The sequence below is a fragment of the Dipodomys merriami genome, unplaced genomic scaffold, assembly GCF_024711535.1.
Source record: "Dipodomys merriami isolate MVZ:Mamm:240054 unplaced genomic scaffold, mDipMer1.0.p SCAF_41, whole genome shotgun sequence".
Classification (NCBI taxonomy): domain Eukaryota; kingdom Metazoa; phylum Chordata; class Mammalia; order Rodentia; family Heteromyidae; genus Dipodomys; species Dipodomys merriami.
Window position 1 is genome coordinate 12643396 of NW_027205715.1, and position 26742 is coordinate 12670137.

Sequence of the window (26742 nt, forward strand, 5' to 3'; positions counted from 1 at the left end):
AAATTTTTTTTCTAATTTCACTATTTTGAATTTTTATTTTATGTTGTATTACATTTTAAACTCAAGACTTTTTGCACTCTACCACTTGAGCCACTCCCCTAACCTAATAATTATTTATTTTTTAACTTTGGCAAAAGCTGCCTAAAGCAGAAAAGGCAACATTATTATCTCTGTATAAAAGAGAATGGACTTAAAGGGCTGGGAAGGTGGCTCAGTGGTAGAGTGCTTGCCTCACATGCATGAGGCTCTGGGTTTAATTCCTAAGCACCACATAAGCAGAAAAAGCCAGAAGTGGCACTATGGCTCAACTGGTAGAGCGCTAGCCGTGAGCTGAAGACCTGAGGGATGGCATCCAGGCCCAGAGTTCAGGCCCCACAACTGACAAAAAACCAAAACAAAACAAAACAAAAAAAGAATACTGGAAGTCTAATTGGCTCCTAAGTCAAATATTACCTTGATAGTCATTTAATTTTAGTTTACATAACGATGAGATGTTTTGAAAAATAAACGTGTTTACTTTTACCAGCTCCAAACATTGTTTTTAAGAAGAATTAGGCTTCAAACTCTTTACATGCTTGCTTAACTGGTGCTCAACCACTTGAGCCGTTTCTCCAGTCAAGCATTTAACTGATTAATTGGAGATGTAATCTCACAGACTTTTCTACCCAGACTGGCTTCTAACTTTGATCCTCTACATCTCAGCCTCCTGAATTTCTAAGATTACAGGCATGAACACTATCACCTGACCCCAGCTCCTTTATAAAAAAGTTTTAGGAGCTGGGAACTAGTGTCTTGTATCTGTAATCCTAACTGCTCAGGAGGCTGAGATCTGAGGATCGTGGTTTCAAGCCAATCCAAGCAGGAAAGTCTAACAACCAACCAAAAAACCAGAATGGAGATGTGGCTCAAGTAGTAGAGCACTATCTTTGAGCAAAAAGAAGCTCGGGGATAGCAACCAGACCTGAGTTCAAACCCCAGGACCTACACACACACACAAAAATTTTTTAGTGGTAGAGTGCTTGAGTAGCATTCTTGAATTTGGATTAGTAGCACCACACAAACAATTTTTTGACCTGTTTTTCTTTAGGATTTAAATTACTTATTTTAATCTAGTTACAAATAAAGGATTTTAGTCTTAAATATTTAATTTTATAAATAGCTCTTTTGAAATGGTAATTAGTGATTCTCTGTTTCATGGTTTTTGGTTCCAGCTGGAAGGCCATAATGAACCAGTAGTGTTGCAGGTGTTTGTGGGCAATGATTCTGGCCGAGTGAAACCACATGGATTTTATCAAGCCTGTAGGGTAACTGGACGAAATACAACTCCCTGCAAAGAAGTAGACATTGAGGGCACCACTGTGATAGAAGTTGGCCTTGACCCTAGCAACAATATGACACTGGCGTAAGTGCTTAGTACAAGCTTTTCATTATATATTGTATTTTGTCCTGGGCAGAAAAATATCTTGGTTTCTACTGTAAAGAAGATGAAATTCTAACACCTTAAGGATTTTACTAAAATGTTTTAGTAATTGTACATACAAAGTGATTACTATAGAATGTAAATGGGTTAAATTTAAATCTTACCATTTACCAAGGTGAAAGATAAAGAAAAGAAAACCAGGTAGAATGCTGGCTTTTGGAAATTTTTGAACTTATTGAGATTTATAATATTAATATAGAAAGTAAAAGTTTGATTTATTAAATTCAGTATATGTAGTAGAAGAGGAAAGGAAGACAATACTGGTCATTAAAATAGAGAAAAGCCAGATAGGGTGTTACACGCCTATGATCCTAGCCCTTAGGATGCTAAAGCCAGGTGTATAGCAAATTTGAGGTTAGCAGAGGGTATGTAGAAAGATCCTGTAAGGAAAAAAGCAATAGAGACTGGGGTCACAGATCATTGTTAGAATATGTGATGACTACAGCAAAATCTTAGACCCTAGCTCAAAATAACCAGTGGAAAAAAGGGCTAGAAGCATATCTCAGCAGTAGAGTGCTTCTTAGCAAGCAAGAAGCCCTGGTGCAAACTCAAGTATTACTACACATATACAGTGCCCCCCCCCCCCCCGGCAAAAAAAGTAAACCTATTCTATTTTAATGTCTGTATAAGCTGCAAAAACAAAGTTAAATTAATTATTTTAAAATGTCTTGGGCGGGGCTGGGAAGGTGGCTCAGTGGTAGAGTGCTTGCCTTGCATGCCTGAGGCCCTGAGTTCGATTCCTCAGCACCACATAAGCAAAAATAAATAAATAAATAAATAAATGTCTTGGGGCTGGGAAGGTGGCTCAGTAGTAGAGTGCTTGCCTTGCATGCATGAGGCCCTGGGTTCAATTCCTCAGCACAATATAAGCAGAAAAAGCCGGAAGTGGCGCCATGGCTCAAGTGGTAGAATGCTAGCCTTGAGCTGAAGAGCTGAGGGACAAAGCCCAGGCCCAGAGTTCAGGCCCCACGACCAACAACAAAAAAAATAATAATAAAAATTTTTTAAAATGTCTTACAAGGCATTACTTGTATTCAGATTTTAAAATAGTGATTTTTTATTTAGGTTAGGAACTATGAATGTTTAAAATTTTCCCTTCTGTACTTTGTGACTTTAGATTTTATGACTATATTGCATATTTAAAAATGAATAGATAAGCATAGTTTTCTTTAAAATAATCTAATTTACTAACGTGCTTCATTTACAATCATGTCAATTCATAATTTTTTTCTGTGTTAGGGTGGACTGTGTAGGGATACTGAAGTTGAGGAATGCTGATGTTGAAGCCAGAATAGGAATTGCTGGTTCCAAGAAAAAAAGCACTCGTGCCAGATTGGTTTTTCGAGTTAATATCACAAGAAAAGATGGCTCCACTTTGACATTGCAAACACCTTCTTCTCCAATTTTGTGTAGTAAGTAAGAACATATAGAAATATTAAATGTACAGAGAGGTTTTTTATTTTTCTATCGGTCTCTAAATTTTAGATGTTTCATAGACTCTAGCTTGTGGTCATGTAAAATTTGAAAGTCCAAAACTATATTAAAGAGCTAGGCTTACCTAAGGTCCTAACTATTCGAGAGGCTAATGCAAGAGAATCCCGTAAGCCCATGTGTTTTAGGCCAGCCTGTATCACATAACAAGTCTTTGTCTCTCTTTTCTTTTTGGTTGGTTGTGGGGCTTGAACTCTGGGCCTGGGCACTGTCCCTCAGCTCTTCAGCTCAAAGCTAACGCTCTACCACTTGAGCCACAGTGCCACTTCCAGTTTTCTGAGTGTTTTATTGGAGATAAGAGTCTCACGGACTTTCCTGCCTGGTCTGGCTTTGAACCGTGATCCTCATATCTCAAGCTCCTGAGTAGCTAGGATTACAGGCGTGAACCACTGGTGCCCAGCAAGCCTCTGTCTCTTAAGGAAAAAAAAAAACAAATGTTGATATTATCAAAGCCAACTCTAGGTTAGTAGTTGAGATAAAAGTCAGAGGTACATGTAGTTTTATGTTCTCATCATGTATCTATTTTTTTTTTTTTTTTTTTTTTTTTGGGTCTGGTCGTGGGGCCTGAACTCTGGGCCTGGGCACTGCCCCTCAGCTCTTCAGCTCAAGGCTAGCACTCTACCACTTGAGCCACAGCGCCACTTCCGGCTTTTTTTTTATGTGGTGCTGAGGAATCGAACCCAGGGCCTCGAGCATGCAAGGCAAGTGCTCTACCACTGAGCCACCCTCCCAGCCCTCATGTATCTATTTTAAAAGTAATTGGAGCTGTGGATTTAGCCCAGTGGTAGAGCCTTTACCTACAATGTATAAGGGCCTGGGTTTGTAAAGTATGCAGGATTTTGTAATTAACAGCATTTCAGAAATTCTAACTACAAATTACAGGACTGTAGTATACTGTTGAAAAGTGGAAAATGAAATTCTTTTTTATGAAAATTTTTAAAACATTTTTATTAAATAGTTGTACAAAGAGGTTACAATTCCATAAATTAGATTATGAGTACAATGTATCTTGATCAGGGTCACCAATTCTATCATTCTCCCTCATTTTTTCCCTTTCCATCCCTACCTTCCATTTACATAGTTCAATTTTTATGTAATGTATATTGAATATAATGACTTCGGGGAAGTGAAATTTTTATCACTTACCTTGAAGAACATGTTATATGGATGTTTCTGCATTTAAATGCAATTATGTTGTTACAGGGTTCTTAATCATAGTTATTGTTTAGATGATTATACAAGTAACAAATAGGAGAATCTTCTCTTTGTATATGTGTTTGTGTGTGTGTATACATATATGTAGTTTGTTTTTACTTTGTTTCTTCATTGGTTTTGTTTTGCTTTTTTGTTTTGTTTTACAGGAGAATTGAACCCAGGGCCTAGATGCTGTGCCTGGACATTTTTGCATTGGCTAGCTCTCAACCACTTGGAGCCACAGCACCACTTCCAGTTTTCTGGTGGTTAATTGGAGATTAGTCTCACAGACTTCCCTTCCCAGTCGGCTTTGAATCATGATCAGAGTAGATAGGATTATAGGCTAGAGCCACCAGCAGAACTTGAAAAGCTCATTCCAGTTTGGGACCACTATGAATTGGACATGTTTCAGTGTCTGCTTACCAAATGCTAGGGTTATGGAAATATATTACTACATATTGCTTTTAAAAAAATAATATGTGTGGGGCTGGGAAGGTGGCTCAGTGGTAGAGCCCTTGCCTTGCATGCCTGAGGCCCTGAGTTCGATTCCTCAGCACCACATAAGCAAAAAGAAAAAAGCCGGAAGTGGCGCTGTGGCTCAAGTGGTAGAGCGCTAGCCTTGAGCTGAAGAGCTGAGGGACAGCGCCCAAGCTCAGAGTTCAGGCCCCACGACCGGACCACAAAAAAAAAAAAAATAATAATAATAATAATAACAATAATATGTGTGGCTGGGCGCCGGTGGCTCACACCTGTAATCCTAGCTACTCAGAAGGCTGAGATCTGAGCCAGATGATCATGGTTCAAAGCCAGCCCAGGCAGGAAAGTCTGTGAGACTCTTATCTCCAATAAACCACTAGAAAACCAGAAGTGGCGCTGTGGTTCAAGTGGTAGAGGCTTGCGTTGAGCTGAGGAGCGCAAGGACAGCACCCAAGCCCAGAGTTCAAGCCCCATGACCTACAAAAAAAATACATGTGTGATTTTAAAAGATCAAAAAAATAATTCAGTTGAAATGCTTGTTATATTGCTATGGGCTTTATGTTGTTTATTATAATGTCTTTAGTTTTGTAAAATATTCATCTTTTATGAATAACATCATTCTTTGTTTTAATTTAATTAGAAATTATTACACTTAAACACTTTAGGTTAGCAACCATACTGATTTTAAAAAGCAAGTGTACCAGGCACCAGTGGCTCCACGCCTATATTCCTAGCTCCTCAGGAGGCTGAGATCTAAGAATTATTGTTGAAAGCCAGCCCTTTATCCCTTTATCTCTATTAACCACCAGAAAACCATAAGTGGCACTGTGGATTGAAGTAGTAGAGTGCTCTACTTGAACAAAAGAGCTCAGGGACAGTGCCCAGGCCCTGAGTTCAAGCCCCACAACCAACAAATAACAAACCTGTATTTTATACTCTTTGCTATGCTTAAGATATTGTTGGCCACTTTAAAGTATTATGTAACCTTCATCATCACCTTCCATAGATTGAATTCTGTAGTGGATGAAACTGCAACATGCAAATAACTTTCTCAAGATGACATCACTAGTAAACAGCAAGTCCAGGATTCCCACAAAGCCTCTGCTTTTATCTACTGTGCTATATTGCCACCATGGTCACTTTAATTGTAGATTTGAGCCCTGTTTTGTACAACTTATTTCATTTAAGTCTTGGCCTTTGAGTGGCTAGAACTATAGTCAATGATATGAAATTATTATTGAAAGAACTATACTTTACCTAGACACTTAAAATGTATAATTCAGACATTTTATGAATTTAGAAAGTTGATTTCAATATATATTAAGGAGTTTCATGATTACCAATGTTGTCCTTTCCATTTACTTTTGTGGGTGCCATTTGTTAGGGAATTGTAGGACATGTGTTTTTTTTATTTCTTTTATTGTATACTTCACACTTGCTATTTGGTTAGAGAAACAGCTTAGATAAGCATTGGCAGTATCTTCTTTTAAAGGGAAGAAATTTTAAATAGCTAGAAAAGAATAGACTGAAGATTTGCAACACTTAGAGAAATGATTCTTTTAGGAAATAAAATGTGTCCTGGTTTTGTTGCTTCATATTGTTAGTATGAAAGGTTGGAATTAGAGCCTGGCACCAGGGGCTCATTCTTGTAATCCTAGCTTAGGAAACTGAGATCTAAGGATAATGGTTTAAAGCCAGCTCAGGAAGGAAACTTCATGAGAACTCTTACCTCCAATTAACTACCAAATAAGGCTACAAGTGGAACTATGGATCAAGTGGTAGAGTCTTAGCCTTGAAACAAAAAAAAGCTCAGGAACAGTGCCTGGGCACTGAGTTTAAGCTGCAGGACAAGAAGGGAAGGAAGGAGAGAAGGAAGAAAGGGAGGGAGAGAGGGAAGGAGAGAGAAAAGAAGAAAAAGAAGGAAATGTAGAGATGAGAGGGACATTGGAAAGCAAGTGGGCCCAAAAGAGAAGTAACAGGGAGAGAGCAAATAGGAATTTAGAAACATCTAGAAACACAGTGGAAAAGAGGCCTAATGCCAAGATTCATGCTGGGCTTTGTGGCCTCAAAAAAAAAACCACAACTGTTTTGAATTGTTGCCTTAACAATGGCCATTGGATTCTTTGTCCTTTTGTTTGTTTTTTACATTTTCATGGATCACCTTCCCCTGCTTACAGGAAGAACCAAAAAGTTAATCCTTTTTTTTTTTTTTTTTTGCCGGTCCTGGGGCCTGAACTCAGGGACTGGGTGCTTTTCCTCAGCTCTTCAGCTCAAGGATAGCGCTTTACCACTTGAGCCACAGTGCCACTTCCAGCTTTTTCTGCTTATGTGGTGCTGAGTAATCTATGCATGCAAGACATGCACTCTACCACTGAGCCACCTTCCCAGCTTTTTGTCCCATTCCTTAAGCTAGACCTTAGAACCTGTCCCTGAGCTCTTTTGCTCAAGGCTAAAGGGTATTAGACTTTGTAATTGCAAAAGAATTTAATCCCAGAATTTCCTAGTTCAAAAAAACAACTTGATAGATAACTTATTTGTTCCAAAATAGATTGTATATTTTTAGGTGCTCTTTGGGATGGGGGTCTCTGGATTCTGTGTCTAGGTACTTACAAATCATCTGAGTAGCACCCATTGCCTTTAGAGATACTACAGTGTGATGATCTAAAAAGCACATGGCCCTGAGTTCATTCCCAATACCCAATAAATTAATTCATGAAGTTTTGAAGCTCAATTAAATTTTGTTGTACCCTTATTGGGAATATAGAAAAGAAAGAAAGCCATAGGACTGCTAATTCAGTCTTGGGAAGATTTGCATGTGTCTGCAAAAGCGAAAACGACTTGACTTCTTTTTTTTTTTTTTTTTTTTAACGACTTGACTTTTATGTATGACACATCTCTACTAGTCCACCTTTAGCTGACTGAATGTTGTATGATAGTCCTTCTCCAAAGCAGGAGTAGAATGTTATGGTTTTACCACATATTTCATAAATAATTTCAGTTTGAACCAGCACATAGATTACCGCATTTTTTTTTGTCAGTAACTTTATTCTTTTTGCTTTTTTTATTTATTTTTGTCAGTGTGGGGCTTGAACTTGGAGGCCTGGGTGCCATTCTGGGTGACAGCATCACTTCTGATTTTCTGGTTGTTAATTGGCAATAAGTCACTTGGACTTTCCTACCTGGGCTGGCTTTGAACTGTAATCCTCAAATCTCAGTCTCCTGAGTAGATAGGATTAGTCATGAACCATTAACGCCCAGCTTTTTTCCTCTTGCTGTTTAAAAAATAATTTTTGTTTCATATTTAAAGGCCTGAAACTTGTCTTTAATCCATCTTTTTTTATACAGAGGGGCTACCATTCAGCTTGTCAGTTAGAAGTACAATGCGTCTACATATCACCCCTTTTCATCATTCTCCCCTTTCCCTTCCAAGTCCATCCTTCCCTCAAAGGATATGTATTGAATATTATGAATATCAATACATAGGGATATGTATTGAGTATTATTGAATATTATGATATTATTAAATCAATTTAATTTTTAAAAATATTAAGGTGGAGGGGCTGGGAAGATAGCTCAGTGGTAGAGTGCTTGCCTTGCATGCATGAGGCCCTAGCTTCAACTCCTCAGCACCATGTAAGCAGAAAAAGCCAAAAGTGGCACTGTTGCTCAAGTGGTAGAGCGCTATCCTTGAGCTGAAGAGCTGAGGGACAACGCCCAGCCCCAGAGTTCAGGCCTCACAACCGACCAAAAAAAAAAAAAAAATTATGTGTGTGTGTGTGTGTATATATATGTGTGTATATGTGTGTGTGTGTATATATATGTATGTATGTATGTATTAAGATGGAAAATGTTTATATTTATAAACTTTTACCATACACGTAATGAAAACTAAGATGAATTAAAGTGAAAACATTCAAATTAGGCATTTATCTATACCCATAAAACTTTATGACAGTTGTTAGAAATTAATATGTTAGAGTAAATTTAAGCTTCAGAATAAAAAAAACTTAAGGATCAACACAAACAAGTCATGAAACTAGAGATGTAATTACAAGTTGGTTTTCGAAAGAAGTACACATAACATTATGGAATGTTTATGTGTATCTACAGCTCAGCCAGCTGGAGTGCCAGAGATCTTAAAGAAAAGCTTGCATAGCTGTTCAGTGAAAGGAGAGGAAGAAGTGTTTTTAATTGGCAAGAACTTTCTAAAAGGAACCAAAGTTATTTTCCAAGAAAATGTTTCTGGTAAGTAGGCATATTATTCTACAGAGATGTCCCTATGTTTCACTTGTTATATAGTCATAGCTACAGAGTTAAAAAAAAAAAAGAGGTTCAAAAATTCAGTAACTGTTTTTATTTCAATCAGATGAAAACTCTTGGAAATCAGAAGCTGAAATCGACATGGAATTATTTCATCAGGTATAATTTAAGCCTTTTAAAATTTGGTTATTTTCTGATAAGTTTAGTTTTATTCTGAAAATTTCCCAAATCAGTAGATTCTATTTCATCAATATATGGGATTGATATAACTCCATTAAACTTTCTTTTCTGAGTTTCTTTAACTTATTCTTCTGATGCCACACATGACAAGTTTTCTATTTTCGGAGGTTAAGGCTATCAGCAAAGGCTTTCATTGGTAATAAATGAAATTTTTATATTTTTTTTCTTGAGGATTTGGATATCCTTAATCTACTAAGTAGTTAAATCAAAGGGAAAATAATATTTATAGAGTACTTACTTATGGGTCACATGCTTTATGTTTGCTAAAATTACTTACATTTAGAGGTATCTTCCTTTATATTAAAGAATCTGATTGAGTTAGCTATGGTGGCCCATACCTCTAATTCCACAGTTGGAGGCAAAGGCAGTAGAACATCAAGTTTGGGCCCAGCCTGGGCTTCATGGTAAGACCCTGTTGAAAAGAAATTTGTGGTAGTAGTGGTATGTGTGACTAGCTCTATATATTTATAGGATCTTCATATGTGTAAGTGTTATTTTCAAAATAAAAAGAAGAAACAGCCATTAAAAAAAAAAGAATAATGATTAAAGAATTAGTATGTAAAGGAAATAAGACCAGACCCATAGAAATTGAGACTAACAGAAGAAAATGCCAAGTTTATGAGCAAGTTAGAAGGCATATGCAGGAGTAGTATATAAAAATACATATGGCAGTGGGGCCTATAATCCTAGCTGCTCAGGAAGCTGAGATCTGAAGATCAGGGTTTGTAGGCAGCCCAAGCAGAAAAGTTCCTGTGAGACTCTTATCTCCAATTAAACACTCAAAAACTGGAAGTGGAGCTGTGGCTCAAAAATGGTAAAGTATGGGTTGGGAATGTGGCTTAGCAGTAGAGTGCTTGCCTAGTGTGCATGAAGCCCTGGGCTCAGTTCCTCAGTACCACATAGAACAAGCCAGAAGTGGCGCTGTGGCTCAGCTCAAGTGATAGTCTTGAGCAAAAAAAGCTCAGGGACATACCCAGGCCTTGAGTTCAAGTACTGTCACAAAAAAAAGAAAAAGTGGTAGAGCACTAGCCTTGAGCAAAATAACTTAGGGACAACTCCCAAGTCCTGTGTTAAAACTCCACAAGTGCCCCCTACTCCCCCCCCCCAAAAAAAAGGAATCTCATGGACTTTCTTGTCTAGGCTGGCTTTGAACTGTGATCTTCAGATCTCAGCCTCCTGAGTAGCTAGGTTATATAGAGCCACTAGTGTCTGGCCAAATTTTACTTTAAATTTAGATCAGTTATAGAGTTTCTAATTCTGTTGAAGTAGTATGAAGCATTAATATTAAAATAAGTTTCTTTGGCTTTTAAAAGATTTCAAGTTAGGTTTCCTTAAGTGCACTGTCTGAAGTAAGTAGAATAGTATATCAGTAAAAAAGACATATCTGAATTTTAAATGCTAATCCCTAATATAAGTTGCCCTATTCATGTGTTCTGTTCAAAAGAGTAATTTCTTTTTTTTCAATTTCTTTATTGTGACTAAGTAATTATATAATTTCACAAATTTTACAGTATTGTGGGATTGTGATGCTTAATTAAATTCACAAACACATTCTAACTTTCATGGTGCAAATTGTCTATTGTGGTCTGTAAAGTTTATGAATTTATGACAATACAGTTATTTCTTCACATCAGGTGATGTGTACATTTCTTTGTTTTTGCATAGTGTCAGCTGTTGCTTCTTTCCCACTCATTCCTTCCCTCCCATTGCTGCCATAGAGTTGTTTGTTTTGTTTTGATCAATGTCCAAAGCAGCTGATGGGTCCCACTGTTGTATGTTTTTTCCTTAAAGGAGTAATTTCAAATGTAGTTTGCCACATAATTGAAAGAATTCTTCACAAGCTCTTTGTTCAGCTGTGTCCTTGACTCTGGGCAGACTACTTTAGTGAAGGAGTTTTAGTGTTTAAAGAATAGGCCACAAATTGAGGGCATTCAAGATACAAAAGTATTTCTAAGAAGTTGTATAATTACAGCTGTCGTTTTGATGGTGAGGTATGCTTCTAGATTCTATCCGCCTAGTAACAGTTGTATACACACACACATTTATAATATACTTTTCCACCTGATTTAAAAGTGTGGGTAGGCCAGATGCTTCCTGGTGGTTCACACCTGTAATCATCCTATCTACTTAGAAGACTAAGATCTGAAGATTATGGCTCAAAGCCAGCCCAGGCAGGAAAATCCAAGACTCTTTTTTCTTTTTTTTTTTTTTTTTGGGGGGTCCAGTCATGGGGCCTGAACTCTGGGCCTGGGCGCTGTCCCTCAGCTCTTCAGCTCAAGGCTAGCACTCTACCACTTGAGCCATAGTGCCACTTCCGGCTTTTTTTCTTTTTGCTTATGTGGGGCTGAGGAGTCAAACCCAGGGCCTCATGCATGCAAGGCAAGCGCTCTACCCCTGAGCCACCTTCCCAGCCCCAATCCAAGACTCTTAACCAGGAAAAAAAAGAAAAAAAGAAAGTAGAATTGTGTCTCAAGTGGTAAAGTGACAGCCCTTGAGCAAACTTCAAACTCGAACATTGTCACAAAAAAGATGGGATGAAAGGGGTATCTTTTGTTGTGTTTTGACAGTAGCTAAGTTAGGAGGCATTATTATATTAGTTATTTTAGGAGCTTTAAATTCTTTCTTTCTTTCTTTCTTTCTTTCTTTCTTTCTTTCTTTCTTTCTTTCTTTCTTTCTTTCTTTTTTTCTTTCTTTCTTTCTTTCTTTTTCTCTTTCTTTCTTTTTTTTTTTTGGGGGGGGGGGCTGAACCTCTGGGCCTGGGCATTGTCCCTTAACTCTTCAGCTTAAGGCTAGACCTCTACCAGTTGAGCCACAGTGCCACTTCTGGTTTTCTGAGTGGTTTATTGGTGATAAGAGACTCATGGCCTTTCCTTCCCGGGCTAGCTGACTTTGAACAGTGATCCTCTGATCTCAGCCTCCTGAGTAGCTAGGATTACAGGTATGAGCCACCATACCCTGATTAACTCTTATTTTCATAATGTGAATTTATTTCAAAGACTATTAAGATGATCCAAAAACAAACTGAATGCTCAGATATTGAAACCTTTATTTGGTCTCATTTGTTTTCTTTTCTTTTCAATTGAGTCAACCAGCTGTAGTCTGATTAAATAAGAAATTTTATCAGTTACTCATCGTCAGCCTTGGCCACCTGTATGTCAGATCATTGGTTAAAAAAAAATAGAAAGAGAAAGAGACATAAAATATAATCCTTGCTTCCTAGGATTCTTTGTATTCCTCAAATTTACTAGAGAAGAAGAGAAAAAGTCAAATGTACTTGACTTTATCTTCAGAGAAATGTAGTTTTCTTGAATAAGTGTTGTGAAATATTTATGAGCTCCACCCCATTTTTTAAAATAAAGATTCATTGACCACTAAAATTTTTGATTTCCTGGAGTTTGAAAAAACTGAACTCATTGACTTTAAGTGAGAATTAAAGTGGCTTAGAAGTAGTAAGATATACTATGATCTACTGTCACATTGAGCTGTACAGAACAGATGGCAACTTCTTTGCTCTTAGTGGCATATTTTTTCCTCAGAAATTAACTATTATTTAGGCACATTCTCATTATGTAGCCCAGGATTGCCTCAAACTCACTTATTCTTTCTACAAACTCATTTATTCTGTTCTCTGGTACTGGAAAAAGGTTTTCCCTTTCATCCAACAAATATGTTTAAGTATATTTGTATATGGTATATATTAACAGAGGAAACAGTGAAAACTAAAACAGCGTAGTTCTTCATGGTGCTTACATTCTTGTGGTTGGAGAGAGTATCTCCCCCTCTTGAAAAAGTAAAAAGTAAATCAGTAAGTTCAAGAGATAAGTTCCATTGCAGAAATAAATACTTACATAATCATGTTAAGAGAGATACTACTTTAAATACAATGGAAGTGAGGTGATAGTAGCTCATGCCCATAATGCTAACTACTCAGGAAGCTGAGATCCAGAAGATCATGGATCTAGACCAGCCTGAGCAAAAAAGTCTTGAGAGATTCCAACTCCAGTTAACCAGTAAAAAGTCTGCTGGAGGTGTTGCCAGGCCAACCATGTGTCAAGCCAGGAGTTTAAACCCCAATACTGGTGGGGAAAAAAAAACCAGGATAATCCAGGCAAGCTTCTCTAAGGAGATGACATTGGTATGTAAGAATGGGTAAGGAATTTAACATTTTACAAGAAGGAAGAATATTGTAATTGTAGACAACATGAGTTTACTTATTAAAGGAATGGGTTGAAATGGTCAGTGTGCTGGATTGTAGTAAGCTGGAGGAGTCAGTGGAAATAAGATGACATTGACAAGGTACAGGGTGTTAAACATTTTAATTTTTACTTTAAAAGAAATCATGGGGGGGGTGAAGGATGGGAAGGGGAAACAAAGGAAAAGGCTACAACGCTTGATAAGAAATGTACTCATTATCTTGCCCATGTAATTGTAACCCCTCTGTACAGTATTTTCACAATAAAAAAAATTAAAAAAAAATCATAGGAGGGGCTGGGAAGGTGGCTCAGTAGTAGAGTACTTGCCTTGCATGCATGAGGCCCTGGGTTCGATTCCTCAGCACCACATAAGCCAAAAAGAAAAAAGCCAGAAGTAGCTTTGTGGCTCAAGTGGTAGAGCGCTAGCCTTGAGCTGAAGAGCTGAGGGACAGAGCCCAGGCCCAGAGTCCAGGCCCCACGACTGGACCCCCCCAAAAAAAAAAAATCATAGGATTAGGTTGGGTGCCATCGACTCACACCTATAATCCTAGCTACTCAGGAGGCTAAGATCTGAGAATCTCCATTCAGTGCCAGCCCAGGCAAGAAAGTCCATGAAACTCTTTATCTCCAATCAACCACCAGAAAACCAGAAGCGGTGCTGTGGGTCAAGTGGTAGAGTGCTTGCCTTGAGCTGAAGAGCCCAGGGATAGCACCCAGGCCTGGAGTTCAAGCCCCACGTCCAAAAAAAAAAAAAAAAAAAAAAAAGACCTGGTAGAGCTCATTCTGCCCTACTGCTGCCAGAGCCATCTGGTCCCCAAAATCAAGTTCAAAGCCAGCCCAGGGAGGAAAGTCTATGAAACTCTTATCTCTAATTAACCACTAGAAAACTGGAAGTGGCTTTGTGGTTCAAGTGGTAGAGGGTTAGCCTTGAGCCTTGAGCTGAGGGACAGAGTCACAGGCCCAGAGTTCAAGCCCCATGACCAACAACAACAAAAAAAGAAATCAGAAGACTGAAGACCTGGAACCTGTCCACCTGAGCTTGGTGTATGACTACAATCCCAGTACTCTGGCTACATAGTGAGACTTGTTTCAAAAAGAATCAAAAGATAGCTCAGTGCTGGTGGCTCAAGCCTATAATCCTTAGCTACTCAGGAGGCTGAAATCTGAGGATCGAGGTTCAAAGCCAGCCTGGGCAGAAAAGTCCGCGAGACTCTTACCTCAAATTAACCACCAGAAAACTGGAAGTGCTTCTGTGGCTTAAGTGGTAGAGTGCTAGCCTTGAGCTGAAGAGCTAAGGGACAGCACGTAGGCTCAAGAGTTCTAGCCCCATAACCAACAACAAAAACAAAAAGAATCAAAAGATATTGGAGGTGTGGTTCAGTTGGTAGAGCACTAGCCAGTGAGTTAAAGCATGAGGTACAGAGTTTGACTCCTCGTCTCAGACATAAACACCCCCCCAAAATAATAAAAAAATAAAAATACATTCTTTTTGTTCTAATCAGAGTTTTTAAAAATTTACAACCAACAGGAACTACATGTTATTCTTTAAACTTAAATACCACTTATTTTCTGACTTTTGTCCTTTTTTATTTCTTAGAATCATCTTATTGTGAAAGTTCCCCCATATCATGACCAACATATAACTTTACCTGTATCTGTGGGAATATATGTGGTGACCAACGCTGGAAGATCTCATGATGTTCAGCCATTCACTTACACTCCAGACCCAGGTATGTCAAAATGAGAAATTTCTCAACTAATGTGAATAATTAATTTCTACATTTTGTTTTCAATTTGAAGATTAGCCAGCCAAAACCAAAAAATTGCTCACTAAGTAAGATAAAATTGATATTAATTTGTTTTGTGGGGGCATTACTTCCTAAAAGATAATATCATTTTGGCTCTTACTTTAATGGAATCATTTTCTCTCATACTTTAATGATACAAGAGAGGATAGGGCACAATCTTTATCTGCACTGCACAATCTTTATCTGCACTGCCAGCCTCACCCCTTTAATTGTACTTTTATTTTCCTAATAAACCAGTCTTATTTGGAAGGGGGGGGGGGTATGGAGAGAGGGAAAGGAAAAGAAGAGGAAAGCTCTGAGATCAAACTCTTCAGAGCTATCTTACAAGTTAATTCTCAGTAAAAATTATCGTTCATCTGGGTATGATGGCTCAGGCCTATAATTTTAGCTACGTGGGAGCCAGAGATAAGGGTACAGAAGCTCAAGGCCAGCCTGGCAAAAAATTTCAAGACTCCATTTAACCAATGGCAGAGTGCAGTGGTGAGGACTTATCATCCCAAATATAAGGGAACCTACAGTGGCTGGGCATAATGGCATGTGCCTTAAAGGCATAACTTGAGACCCTGCTGTAAAATTTACCAGTGCAAACAGATACTGGCCAAGTTGCTTAAGTGATAAAGCAAGCAATAGGCCCTGAGTTCAAACTCCAGTACCTCAAAAAAATAATGACTCTTCATTGAGTTCCTTTTTTTTTCCAGTCTTGGGGCTTGACAAACTCAGGGTCTGGACACTGTCTCTGAGCTTCTTTTGCTCAAGGCTAGTTAGTCCTCTACCACTTGAGCCACAGTGCCACTTCTGGCTTTTTCTGTTTATGTGTTACTGAGGAATTGAATAGGGCTTTGTGCATACTAGGCATGCACTAAACCACATTCCTAGCCCTCATTGAGTTCTTTTATGTGCTAAAAATTGAAAGTGTCACTTGAGAAATCGTTAGATTTAGCTTTTTTTTTTTGTCAGTTGTGGAGCTTGACCTGCCCTGAGTTTCACTCAAAACTAGCACTCTACCATTTTGAGTCACAGTGCCACTTCTGGTTTTCTGGTGATTAATTGGAGATAAGAGTCTCACTGACTTTCCTGGCTTTGGACTTCGATCTTCAGATCTCAGCCTCCTGAGTAATTAGGATTACAGGCGTGAACCACCAGCACCTGGCTTAGCTTGATGTTTGTGTGTGGGGGGAGGGAGGGATGATTATTGAACCCAGGGACTCATGAATGCAAACAGGTATTCTACCACTGAACTACAGCCCTGGCCCTGGGGGTGCATTTTGAGAGGCGTAGGAGATAAATTTGGTGTGGTAATTGAAAATATGAAAGTGTCAAAGACTGCTAATGAATATTTTAAATAAAATTTTAACATTTAGGTAAAATAAAAGCTTTAGAAATAAAAATATCAGGAACAATTGATGTGTTAAAAGTTTAGAATATATCTAGTTAAAGAGTGACTTACAGCTGGGTGCTGGTGGCAACACCTTAAGCTGAAGAGCTCAGGGACAGTGCCCAGGCCCAGCGGTCAAGCCCCACAACTGACAAAAAAAAAAAAAAAAGAGTGACTTACAAATTATTGCCTGCATTCATTTAGTTGCCTGAAGAGGACAAAAGGTAGGAGAGTGTTTTAGAAATGGAAACTCTTTGCATATCACATTGGTCTAGGCTTGGTTTCTGTTACGTTTACTGAAGAAGCTAAGGTAGGAGGATCACTTGAGCCCAATAATTTTAGGCCAACCTGGTCCCTGTCTCAAAAATGTAAAATGAAAGGGAAAAGCAGGCTGGTGGCACATATCTGTAATCCTAACAGTTAAGAGGCAAAGGCAGAAGGATTGTGATTTCAGGGCCAACCTGGGCTATATAGTAAGATTCAGACAAAAAAAAAAGGGAAACAGATCAGGCACCAACTTCTCATGTATGTAATCTTATCTTTTCAAGAGGCTGAAACCTGAAGGGAGAAAAGAATACAAAACTTCCTCTCTAATTAACCAGCAAAAGTTAGTCTGGAAACATGTCTCAAGAAAACAAAGCCAGTGCAAGTCCCTGAATTCAAGATCTAAGAAAAAAAAGAGAAACAGTAACTAAAGCAGAGTTACACCTAGTCTTAACAATTACTTTTTTTTTTTTCATTTTGTCTGTTCCTTTTTTTTAGTCATAATTGAAATTTGCAACATTGGTTATTTTTCACTAGTGTGCTACAAAGATACAAGACAGTTTATAGCATGAATGAAATTCCCTGGTTATTTGTCACAGAATAAAAGGTCACAAGTAAAAACTTAATACCAAAAAGGCAAAGTTTAAAATTTAGAATTATTCTGGCTTCAAAAAACATAGGAGAGGGGCTGGGAAGGACTCAGTGGTAGAGTGCTTGCCCTGCATGTATGAGGCCCTGGGTTTGATTCCTCAACCCAGGCTGAGTTCAGGCCCTACAACTCCCCCCCCCCCAAATAGGAGAAAGAATACTAGTTTATACTCAAAGACCAAGTATTATTTGTTTCTACTTTTTTAATTTCTGAGTTAACATACATTTGTAATATGAAATGGGTCTCACTGGAAGTGAAGCTGTGGCTCAAATTGATAGAAAACTAGCCTTGATTGAAAGAGCTCAGGGATAGTGTCCAGGCCCTGAGTTCAAGCCCCAGGACTGACCAAAAAAAAGTTTCATTGTATAAAGCACTATTGACTATTGATTCATTCTTGTAATCCTAGCTACTCAGAAGACCTGGGCTTTCAATTTAAAGCCAGCCTGGACAAAAAAGTCCACAAGTTCCATCTCTAGTTAATTAGCAAAATGTCAGACTGGAGATGTAGCTCAAGTGGTAGAACACAAGGCTCTCACCAGTACTAAAAAAGGAGGGAAGGGGCTGGGAAAGTGGCTCAGTGGTAGAGCGCTTGCCTTGCATGCATGAGGTCCTGGGTTCTATTCCTCAGCACCACATAAGCGGAAAAAGAAAAAAGCCAGAAATGCCACTGTTGCTCAAGTGGTAGAGCGCTAGCCTTGAGCTGAAGAGCTGAGGGACAGCGCCCAGGCCCAGAGTTCAGGCCCCACGACCAAAAAAAAGGAAGGGAAAATGGATTTCATTGTAATATTTCCATACGTTCAGTCCATCAAAAAATAATACTCAAGGTTCCTGTGTACTTAGAACATGGTCCAAAGATTGGATTGGGGAAAAGGACTCAGTGAGCATATCCTGGCTTCACACAGCACCAATTGTAAATGTTCCTTCTGGAGCTATACAGCACTAGATTATGCATTTTATGTGTGTGCTCTGTGTACTTGGGTCATTTGCTTAAATGTTAAAGTATCTTTAATTTTGTACTTGAGTCTGAGACATAGAAAGCAAGTTAGACATTATTTTGGCACTACATTGGTGATTCTTATAGGAATGGTATGTTCATACCAGTTTTTGCTGCTATAAACACAAATTAGTAATAATTAAAAAGTAGAAATTATCATTTTTTCCAGGTATTAGTTTCTATTCTTAAATCTTTGATTTTTGCAATTACTCCCAGCACTCAGAAGTATGGCACTGGAATAAAGAGTTTAAGGCTAGCCTGGACAACATAGCAAGCCCTTGTCTCAAAAAAATCATCAACTTAATTAATTAAAATGCATTGGAAAATCAGTGTGTAACATTTGGACCAGACTTAGTTTATTTGCAGTTTATTTAACTTCATCATTTAGAAATGATCTCTTTTTTTTTTTTTTTTTTTTTGTGGGGATGGGGAAATGGGGAGGGTGTCAGTTGTGGGGCTTAAACTCAGGACCTGGTGCTGTGCCTGAGCTCTTTTGCTCAAGGTTAGCACTCTACCACTTTTAGCCACAGTGCTGTTTCCAGTTTTCTCAAGGTTAATGGGAGATAAGAGTCTCATGTACGGGCTGGGAAGGTGGCTCAGTGGTAGAGCACTTGCCTTGCATGCGTGAGGCCCTGGGTTCGATTCCTCAGCAACACATAAGCAAAAAGGAAAAAAAAGCCGAAAGTGGCGCTGTGGCTCAGGTGGTAGAGCGCTAGCCTTGAGCTGAAGAGCTGAGGGACAGTGCCCAGGCCCCATGACCGGACCCAAAAAAAAAAAGAGTCTCATGTACTTTCCTGCCTAGGCTGGCTTCAAACTATGAGACTCGGCCTCCTGAGTAGCTAGGATTTCAGGCATGAGCCACTGGCAGCTGGCTTAGAAATGATCTCTCTTACTGGGCTTATTAAATTCAATCTTGTCATAGAAGATTTAATTGATGTGACTAGATCCCATCAGCTGTCAGGGAATGCTAGTAAAAGTTTTATTTTTTTTAATTTTCCTATTACCAAATATTCATACTATTACCCATTTAGTATGTTCATCACAGTTGTTTTGATTTAACTTAAACATTTACTAATATTTTCAAATTAGCATTTTTAGTATATCTAAGTAAATGAAAATTTTCTTGCTAGTATTCTAATATTAACTGATTTTATATCAGTCTTCTACTGAGCTGATACTGTCAACATGTATAGGTTACAAGGAGGATTTTGTTTTGGTAAGTGATCATATGCTTTATCACTTGGAGATTAGTGAGTTTTGTAACTACTTGTTACAAAAAAATAATCTCAGCATAGAATTTCTGCCAAACAAATAAGTCAATGATGCTCTATGATAAAATATTCCAATTACAGAATTTTAAGGTTCACATTTCTTAGGATGAATAAATTTAAATAAATACATGAACTTTATTTTTTTAAATAGCAGCAGCTGGTGCTTTGAATATAAAAGTGAAGAAGGAAATATCTAGTCCAGCAAGACCTTGTTCTTTTGAAGAGGCCATGAAAGGTACCAACTTGATTTTTCTCAAAAATTACAATTAGGTGATCCCATTTATTTTCTCTAGGAAACCTTAGTGTTTTGTTATTTTATGTATTTGTAACTCATAGCAGGGTATCTTCCATATTGTAAAATAAGTATTTGTTTAAATTTAGTGAATGCTCCCAGATATCAGTGGCTCATCATGCTTGTATCCTAGCTGCTCAGGAAATTAGGATCTGAGGGCTGCAGTTTTAATTCAGCCCAGGCAGAAAAGTCCAAGAAATTCTTATTGCTACTTAACCAGAAAAAAGGCTGGACCTTAATTAAGTGTGGCTCAAGTGGTAGAGTGTAAGCTGTCAGTAAAAAAAAAAAAAAAAGCCAAGTTTGGGGCTTGGGAAGGTGGCTCAGTGTTAGAGTGCTTGGCTTGCATGCATGAGGCCCTGGCTTCAGTTCCTCAGCACCACATAAGCAGAAAAAGCCAGAAGTGGCACTGTGGCTCAAGTAGTAGAGCACTAGTCTTGAGCTGAAGAGCTGAGGGACAGAGCCCAGGCCCAGAGTTCAGGCTCCACGACCAACCAAAAAAAAAAAAAAAATGCCACGTGAGTGTGTAAGGCTCTGAATTCAACCTCTAATACTGGAACCAATTTAAGTTTATTTTTTACTGAATGCTTACACTTGTATTTATTTATTTATTTATTTATTTATTTATTTATTTATTTATTTATTTATTTATTTATTTATTTATGGGTCTGGTCATGGGGCCTGAACTCTGGGCCTGGGCACTGTCCCTCAGCTCTTCAGCTCAAGGCTAGCACTCTACCACTTGAGCCACAGCACCACTTTCGGCTTTTTTTCTTTTTGCTTATGTGGTGCTGAGGAATCAAATCCAGGGCCTCAGGCATGCAAGGCAAGCTCTCTACCACTGAGCCACCTTCCCAGCCCTTACACTTGTTTTTCAACTTGATATGTTCCCTCATTCAGTACAATAATTGAAGGGCTAAGGCAGGATGATTACAAGTTCAAGGACATCCTGAGTTGTACCAAAACACCAAAACAAAAGATACATTGGTCTACAGGAGTTTTTGGTTTTTTATTCCCCAATATTAAAACTCTTAAAGGTAAAAAGCTAGACATAGAGAATACATTTAATCCCTGCAATCAAGAGGTTGAGACAATAGCTTTGTGAGTTTGAGGACAGGACAGGACACACATTGAGATGCTGTCTCAAAAAAAAAAAAGTAAGACAGGGAAAGAAGGGAGGAAGGGAAAAAAAGAAAGGAGAAAGAGAGGAAGAAGAAAAGAATGAACATAAACTTGTTTCCTGTATATTTTAATCTGGTAGGGCAGATGAACAGATTTCTACTTTGATTATAGTTTTGATTTACAATAATGAAGCATTTATGCCTTTATTGTGAAAGCACAATTATTTAAGGGAATGGTTTTTAAATCCTGCCCTTACTTACATTTTTGTAAATTCTAAATTACATTTTCATAAATAATAAATCATTTTCTAAATTATATTTTCATGAATTCCTATGGATTAAGTCAAATTAATTTTAATTTTTATTTAGTAATTAAAAATTAACTTTTAAATACTTTCAAAAGGCACAGTACACTTAATAAGTTTTATTAAATACAATGACACCTTTTTTGTCTGTAGGAAACTTCAACATTCACATATTGAATGGTTCAGTATAGCTTACCATGCTAATTTTTGGCCATGAACATTTTTCCAACATACTTTAAAGAGGAATTGTGGAGTAGTAAATTAACTACTAAGATTATCAATTTTAGTTACCAAATTTAACTGATGAAAAATTCGCAGATCTATAGATAACTAACTAACATTGGTCAAGCATATATTAAGTGGTAGTCAGTATGCTAAGTTTTTCACAGGCATCATCTTGTTTGATCTTCCAAACTACTTATATTGATAATACAGTGTTTCACATTTATAGCTGAGAAAAACATTCAGAGAGGTTAGATACTCTGCCCAAGTTCACATAGTTAGGATTTTTAAAATACTGTTGGTTGAGTGGGTCCTAGTGGCTGTTGCTTGTAACCCCTTGGGTACTGTAATCCAGAGAATCAAAGTTTGAAGCCAGCCTGGGTAGAAAAGTCCACTAGAAGGGCTGGGAAGGTGGCTTAGTGGTAGAGTGCATGCCTTGCAAGCATGAGGCCCTGGGTTCGATTCCTCAGCACCACATAAACAGAAAAAGCCGAAGTGGCGCTGTGGCTCCAGTGGTAGAGCGCTAGCCTTGAGCTGAAGAGCTGAGGGACAGCGCCCAGGCCGGCCCAGAGTTCAGGCCCCATGACTGGCAAAAAAAAAGAAAAGAAAAGAAAAGAAAAGTCCACTAGACTCCCATTTTCAAAATAGCCGAGATCCTGGCTCCAGTGGTAAAAGTAGCAGGCAAACAAGCACATGGCTCTAAGTACAAACCCCAGTATTGCAAAAAAAAAAAAAAAAAAAGAAAAAAGAAAAAGAAAAGAAAGAGCTAATTGAGCATCAGTGTATAAACATATCAGAGAAAAAAATTCAGATCATGTTTATAAAACTAATATCTTAGTATTAATAAATAGACCATAATAATATGGCCTAACTTTTAGTTAGTTAGTTAGTGCCAACTTTTAGTTATCCTGTTCTCCCGAATAGGATATTGCTTTCATAGAATTCCAGACTTTGTAAAAACATTTAGTACTTCAATCAAAATCTTACCAGCCAAAGAAAAAGACATGGCTATTACTCTTTTTTACATGTGCTGGTTCTGGGACTTGAACTTAGGGGCCTGGCCACTTGTCCCTAAGCTTTTTTTTTTTTTGTCGGTTGTGGGGCTTGAACTCTGGGCCTAAGCACTGTCCCTCTTCAACTCAAGGCTAGCGCTCTACCACTTGAGCTACAGAGCACTATCTAAGCTCTTCTTTTTTTCTCTCTCTCTCTTTCTCTCTTTCTCTCTTTCTTTCTTTCTTTCTTTCTCTCTCTCTCTCTCTCTCTCTCTCTCTCTCTCTCTCTCTCTCTCTCTCTCTCTCTCTCTCTTTTTTTTTCTGCTCAAGGGCTAGTTATCTTACTACTTGATCCATAGCTCTACTTGCAGCTTTTTAGTGATTAATTGGAGATAAAAGTCACTGTTTCTTGCCTAAGCTGGCTTCAAACCATAATCCTTAGATCTCAGCCTCCTGAGTAGCTAGAATTTCAGGCATGAGTCATCAGCACCTGACTGAGACCCTCTTATTTTGATGATTGCTTTATCTATAAATTGAAATTGATAAAATATAATTTTATGGGGGGGAGAAGGATTGGGACTCAGGGGGTGAGGGGGGAGGCTGGGAAGGGATGTGAAGGATAAACAAAGGAGGAGGCTGCAATGCTTGGTAAGAAATGTATGCATTATCCTGCCCATGTAATTGTAACCCCTCTGTACAGTATGTTCACAAAAAAAAAGACAAAAAAAAATATAATTTTATGAAGCAAAATTGGATACTAAATTTTACCAGTTTAAACTTTACATTTGTTGTTTTAGTTACAACAATTAAAGCTGGGCATGGGAGTACATGCCTATAATTCCCAACTCTTGGGAGGCTATAACAGGAGGATCATGAGTTCAAGGTTCATCTGGACTACATTAGTGAGTTTGAGGCCAGCTAGACTAGTGAGACCTACCTAAAACAAATAAAATATAAATAAATATAACAATTAGAAATCCCTGACCAGTTTTAAAAAATAGGTTTCAGGACTAGGGGTTTTCTTTGACAAATAGTTTATTTTTATGATTCCTTGAAATCAGGGCTTTAGTTCTTGAGTTAAAGTGCTGTGTGGAGATTTAATTGGCTTTACTTTAATGATGAAGACTAAGAAGCATCAATGATTTTTAAATTTGTGTGATGGCAGTAATCCTTGAAGGATGCTTTTTTTAAAATTACCTTTAAGTAGTTGAATCAAGGGAGTTTCAGTTCAGTCTGTCAGTTTATGAGCATAAAGGATGGCTCTTATAAATAGCCATCAGTTGCAATGCAATTTAGAACTTCATACCCCAAAATGGTTTTCTCTAAAAGAAAGCTTTACTCAGTGGTATATGTATATCCATAATACCAAATAACTCAATGAAGTATACGGTACAGTATATGTATATACTGCTGTTAATGGTTTCTTGGTGTTTCTAGAAAATTTTCTAGGTATAGGTACAAGAAGATTGGAGAATAAACCAATAAATTGCACAAAAATTCTGCATGTTTAAAAGACCTAGGAATAAAATGTTTGTTCATCGTATTTTGACTTTGTAAGGAGTTGTTAATTGAGTGAGCATAAAGAACAGTTGGGAGTATATTCTTTTCTCTTAACTAGTTACAACTACATGATAAAATTTAGGAGCTTAGAGGAACCATAAAGATAATTCAGTTCAGTTATTTTACAGGTGAATAAGCCAAGGCTTAGAGACAGTGAGTGATTTTTTCAAGGTTTGAGCTAAAGAAAACATTAGTGATTGCAACTTAGGTTTCCCCACAAAAAACTGTAGCTGGGCTGTAGCCCAGACTTACCTCAAACTCTTTGTTCTCCTACCTCAGCCTTCCAAGAGTTGGGATTATAGGCATGTGCTACTATCTACTATGTTGGGCTTTCTTAGGTCTTTTTGCGTGTGTGTGATATACTGATTTTATTTTTTTCTGAGACAGGATCTCACTATGTGTAGCCCAGGCTGGCCTTGAACTCAAGATTTTTCTGTTTCAGCCCCCTTCCCCGCTTCTCTTCCCAAGTGCTGGGATTACAGATAAAAGCCACTACCTGGCCTGTTAAAGGTTTTAATTCATATTTTAATCAAGCATTTATATTTGAGCTAAATGCTGTCTGTTGGCAACATGCTTTTATTTAAATAAACAGACAAAAAAATACATGGGGCTGGGAAGGTGGCTCAGTGGTAGAGCGCTTGCCTTGCATACCTGAGGCCCTGGGTTCGATTCCTCAGACCACATAAGCAAAAAGAAAAAAAGCTGGAAGTGGTGTTACGGCTCAAGTGGTAGAGCGCTAGCCTTGAGCTGAAGAGCTAAGGGACAGTGCCCAGGCCCAGAGTTCAGGCTCCATGACCAGACCCAAAAAACAAAAAACAAAAAAAAACTGCTATCCTAAATTTCAAATACTATTATTTTGCATGGGTGAAAAACTTTTAAAGTTTTTTGGAATAACTATAAATACCAATGTTCTCCATAGTTCAAATAAGCATTGGGATGGTAAATGTATCTTTCTTAGCTGGGTGCTTGTGGCTCACACTTATAATTCCTAGCTACTCAGATCTGGAGGATTGAGGTTAAAGTCAGAAACATCTGTGAGCCTCCATCTCAAAAATAACCAGCAAGAGAAGGCTAAAGGCCTGGTTCAAGTGATAGGATTGCAGCTGAGCAAGCAAGCCAAGTAAGCACAAAGCCCTGAGTTCAAAACCCAGTGCTACCAAAAAAAAAAAAAAAAAAGAAGAAGAAGAAGAAAAGATTTTCAGAATTTGTTTAAAAGAGCCTCTTTCTCCATAGGTGGTATATATACTTTATTATTTTTTTTTCATCCCTTACTGGCCTATAATTTCCAGTACCCATTTTAATCTTCACAGGGTCTTCAGCTTAGAGCAGTACTCAGCACATTGTAAGGCTCAATAAATACATGTTGAAATGCAGAAAAGAAAAGATGGTAGCATCTCTCATGCTACTTGATATTGTTAAAAAGACTCGTTAGAGTACAATCATGAATTCTAGGTCAAAATAGTATAAGTAAACTTTTTCCTGCACTTCCCCTGCAAATAGCTGCTAAGTCACTTGGAAATAATTCAACAGTCATAAAAAGTACTTTGAAATATAGAAAGAAGAAATCAATATACTTAAAAAGGGAGGGTAAATATTGATACACTTGGGCTAGGAAGGTGGCTCAGTGGTAGAGCGCTTGCCTTGCATGCCTGAGGCCCTGGGTTCGATTCCCAGCACCACATAAGCAAAAAGAAAAAAGCCAGAAGTGGCGCTGTGGCTCAAGTGGTAGAGCGCTAGCCTTGAGCTGAAGAGCTGAGGGACAACGCCCAGGCCCAGAGTTCAGGCCCCACGACCGGACCCAAAAAAAAAAAATATTGATACACTTCTTTGTATCAGGCTACCATTGTAGCATAAATATGTATACTACAATGTGTATGTATGTATATACATCGATAATGACTTGTCAAATTATAGAGTTATTTTAGTGATTTTATTTCACACAACATATATTTATTTTACTGATTTTAAACTTTAATTTCCTTGTCTTCTTTTTTTGTGTGGGTACTTATTTGTATGCAGCAATGAAAACTACTGGATGTAACTTAGATAAGGTAAATATTCTTCCTAATGCTCTGATCACTCCACTCATATCAAGCAGTATGATTAAGACTGAAGATGTTACTCCAATGGAAGTAACAGCAGAAAAAAGATCTTCCCCTATTTTTAAGGTAAGTTACATTGACTAGTGCCCCAAATTTTCACCTCAGAGACAATATTGTTAGGTTTACTTTTTCTTGTTTTTTTCACATTTACTTTGCATTATATATACGTAATGAATTTTGTTCTCAAAGTCAATGCTTTGAACTTTAGCAAGAGTGCTTGCAAAGCAACTTTCAGTATCCATTTGAAAAGTGGAGGAATTAATACCTGTGGGATAAGGAGTATTGATAAGTACTAATGGCTGGGCATGGTAGCATATGTGTAATCCCAGCAATTGAGAGGCTAAGACAGGACTATCTTGAGTCCAACCTAGGATAAAATTGGGAGGCTCTTGTCTCAAAAAATGAAGGAAAAGTACTAATTTAATAGCACTTCGTGATGTAGAAACATTTTTACT

General features: G+C 37.9%; 1 protein-coding gene across 11 annotated transcripts in view; it reads left to right on the forward strand.

The window, feature by feature from the left end:
* The window catches only part of LOC138807059 (nuclear factor of activated T-cells 5), a 95528-nt gene that overhangs the window by 54991 nt on the left and 13795 nt on the right, over window positions 1-26742 (forward strand). For 6 of the 11 annotated variants that reach the window (XM_069992640.1, XM_069992642.1, XM_069992648.1 and 3 more), the window contains 7 exons: window positions 1212-1402; window positions 2720-2892; window positions 8753-8887; window positions 9009-9061; window positions 14933-15065; window positions 19848-19931; window positions 26205-26353. In XM_069992640.1, the coding sequence (XP_069848741.1) occupies window positions 1212-1402; window positions 2720-2892; window positions 8753-8887; window positions 9009-9061; window positions 14933-15065; window positions 19848-19931; window positions 26205-26353 (918 nt within the window). The remainder of the gene's footprint in view (window positions 1-1211; window positions 1403-2719; window positions 2893-8752; window positions 8888-9008; window positions 9062-14932; window positions 15066-19847; window positions 19932-26204; window positions 26354-26742) is intronic. The other 5 variants (XM_069992641.1, XM_069992643.1, XM_069992647.1 and 2 more) reach the window with 2 other exon arrangements.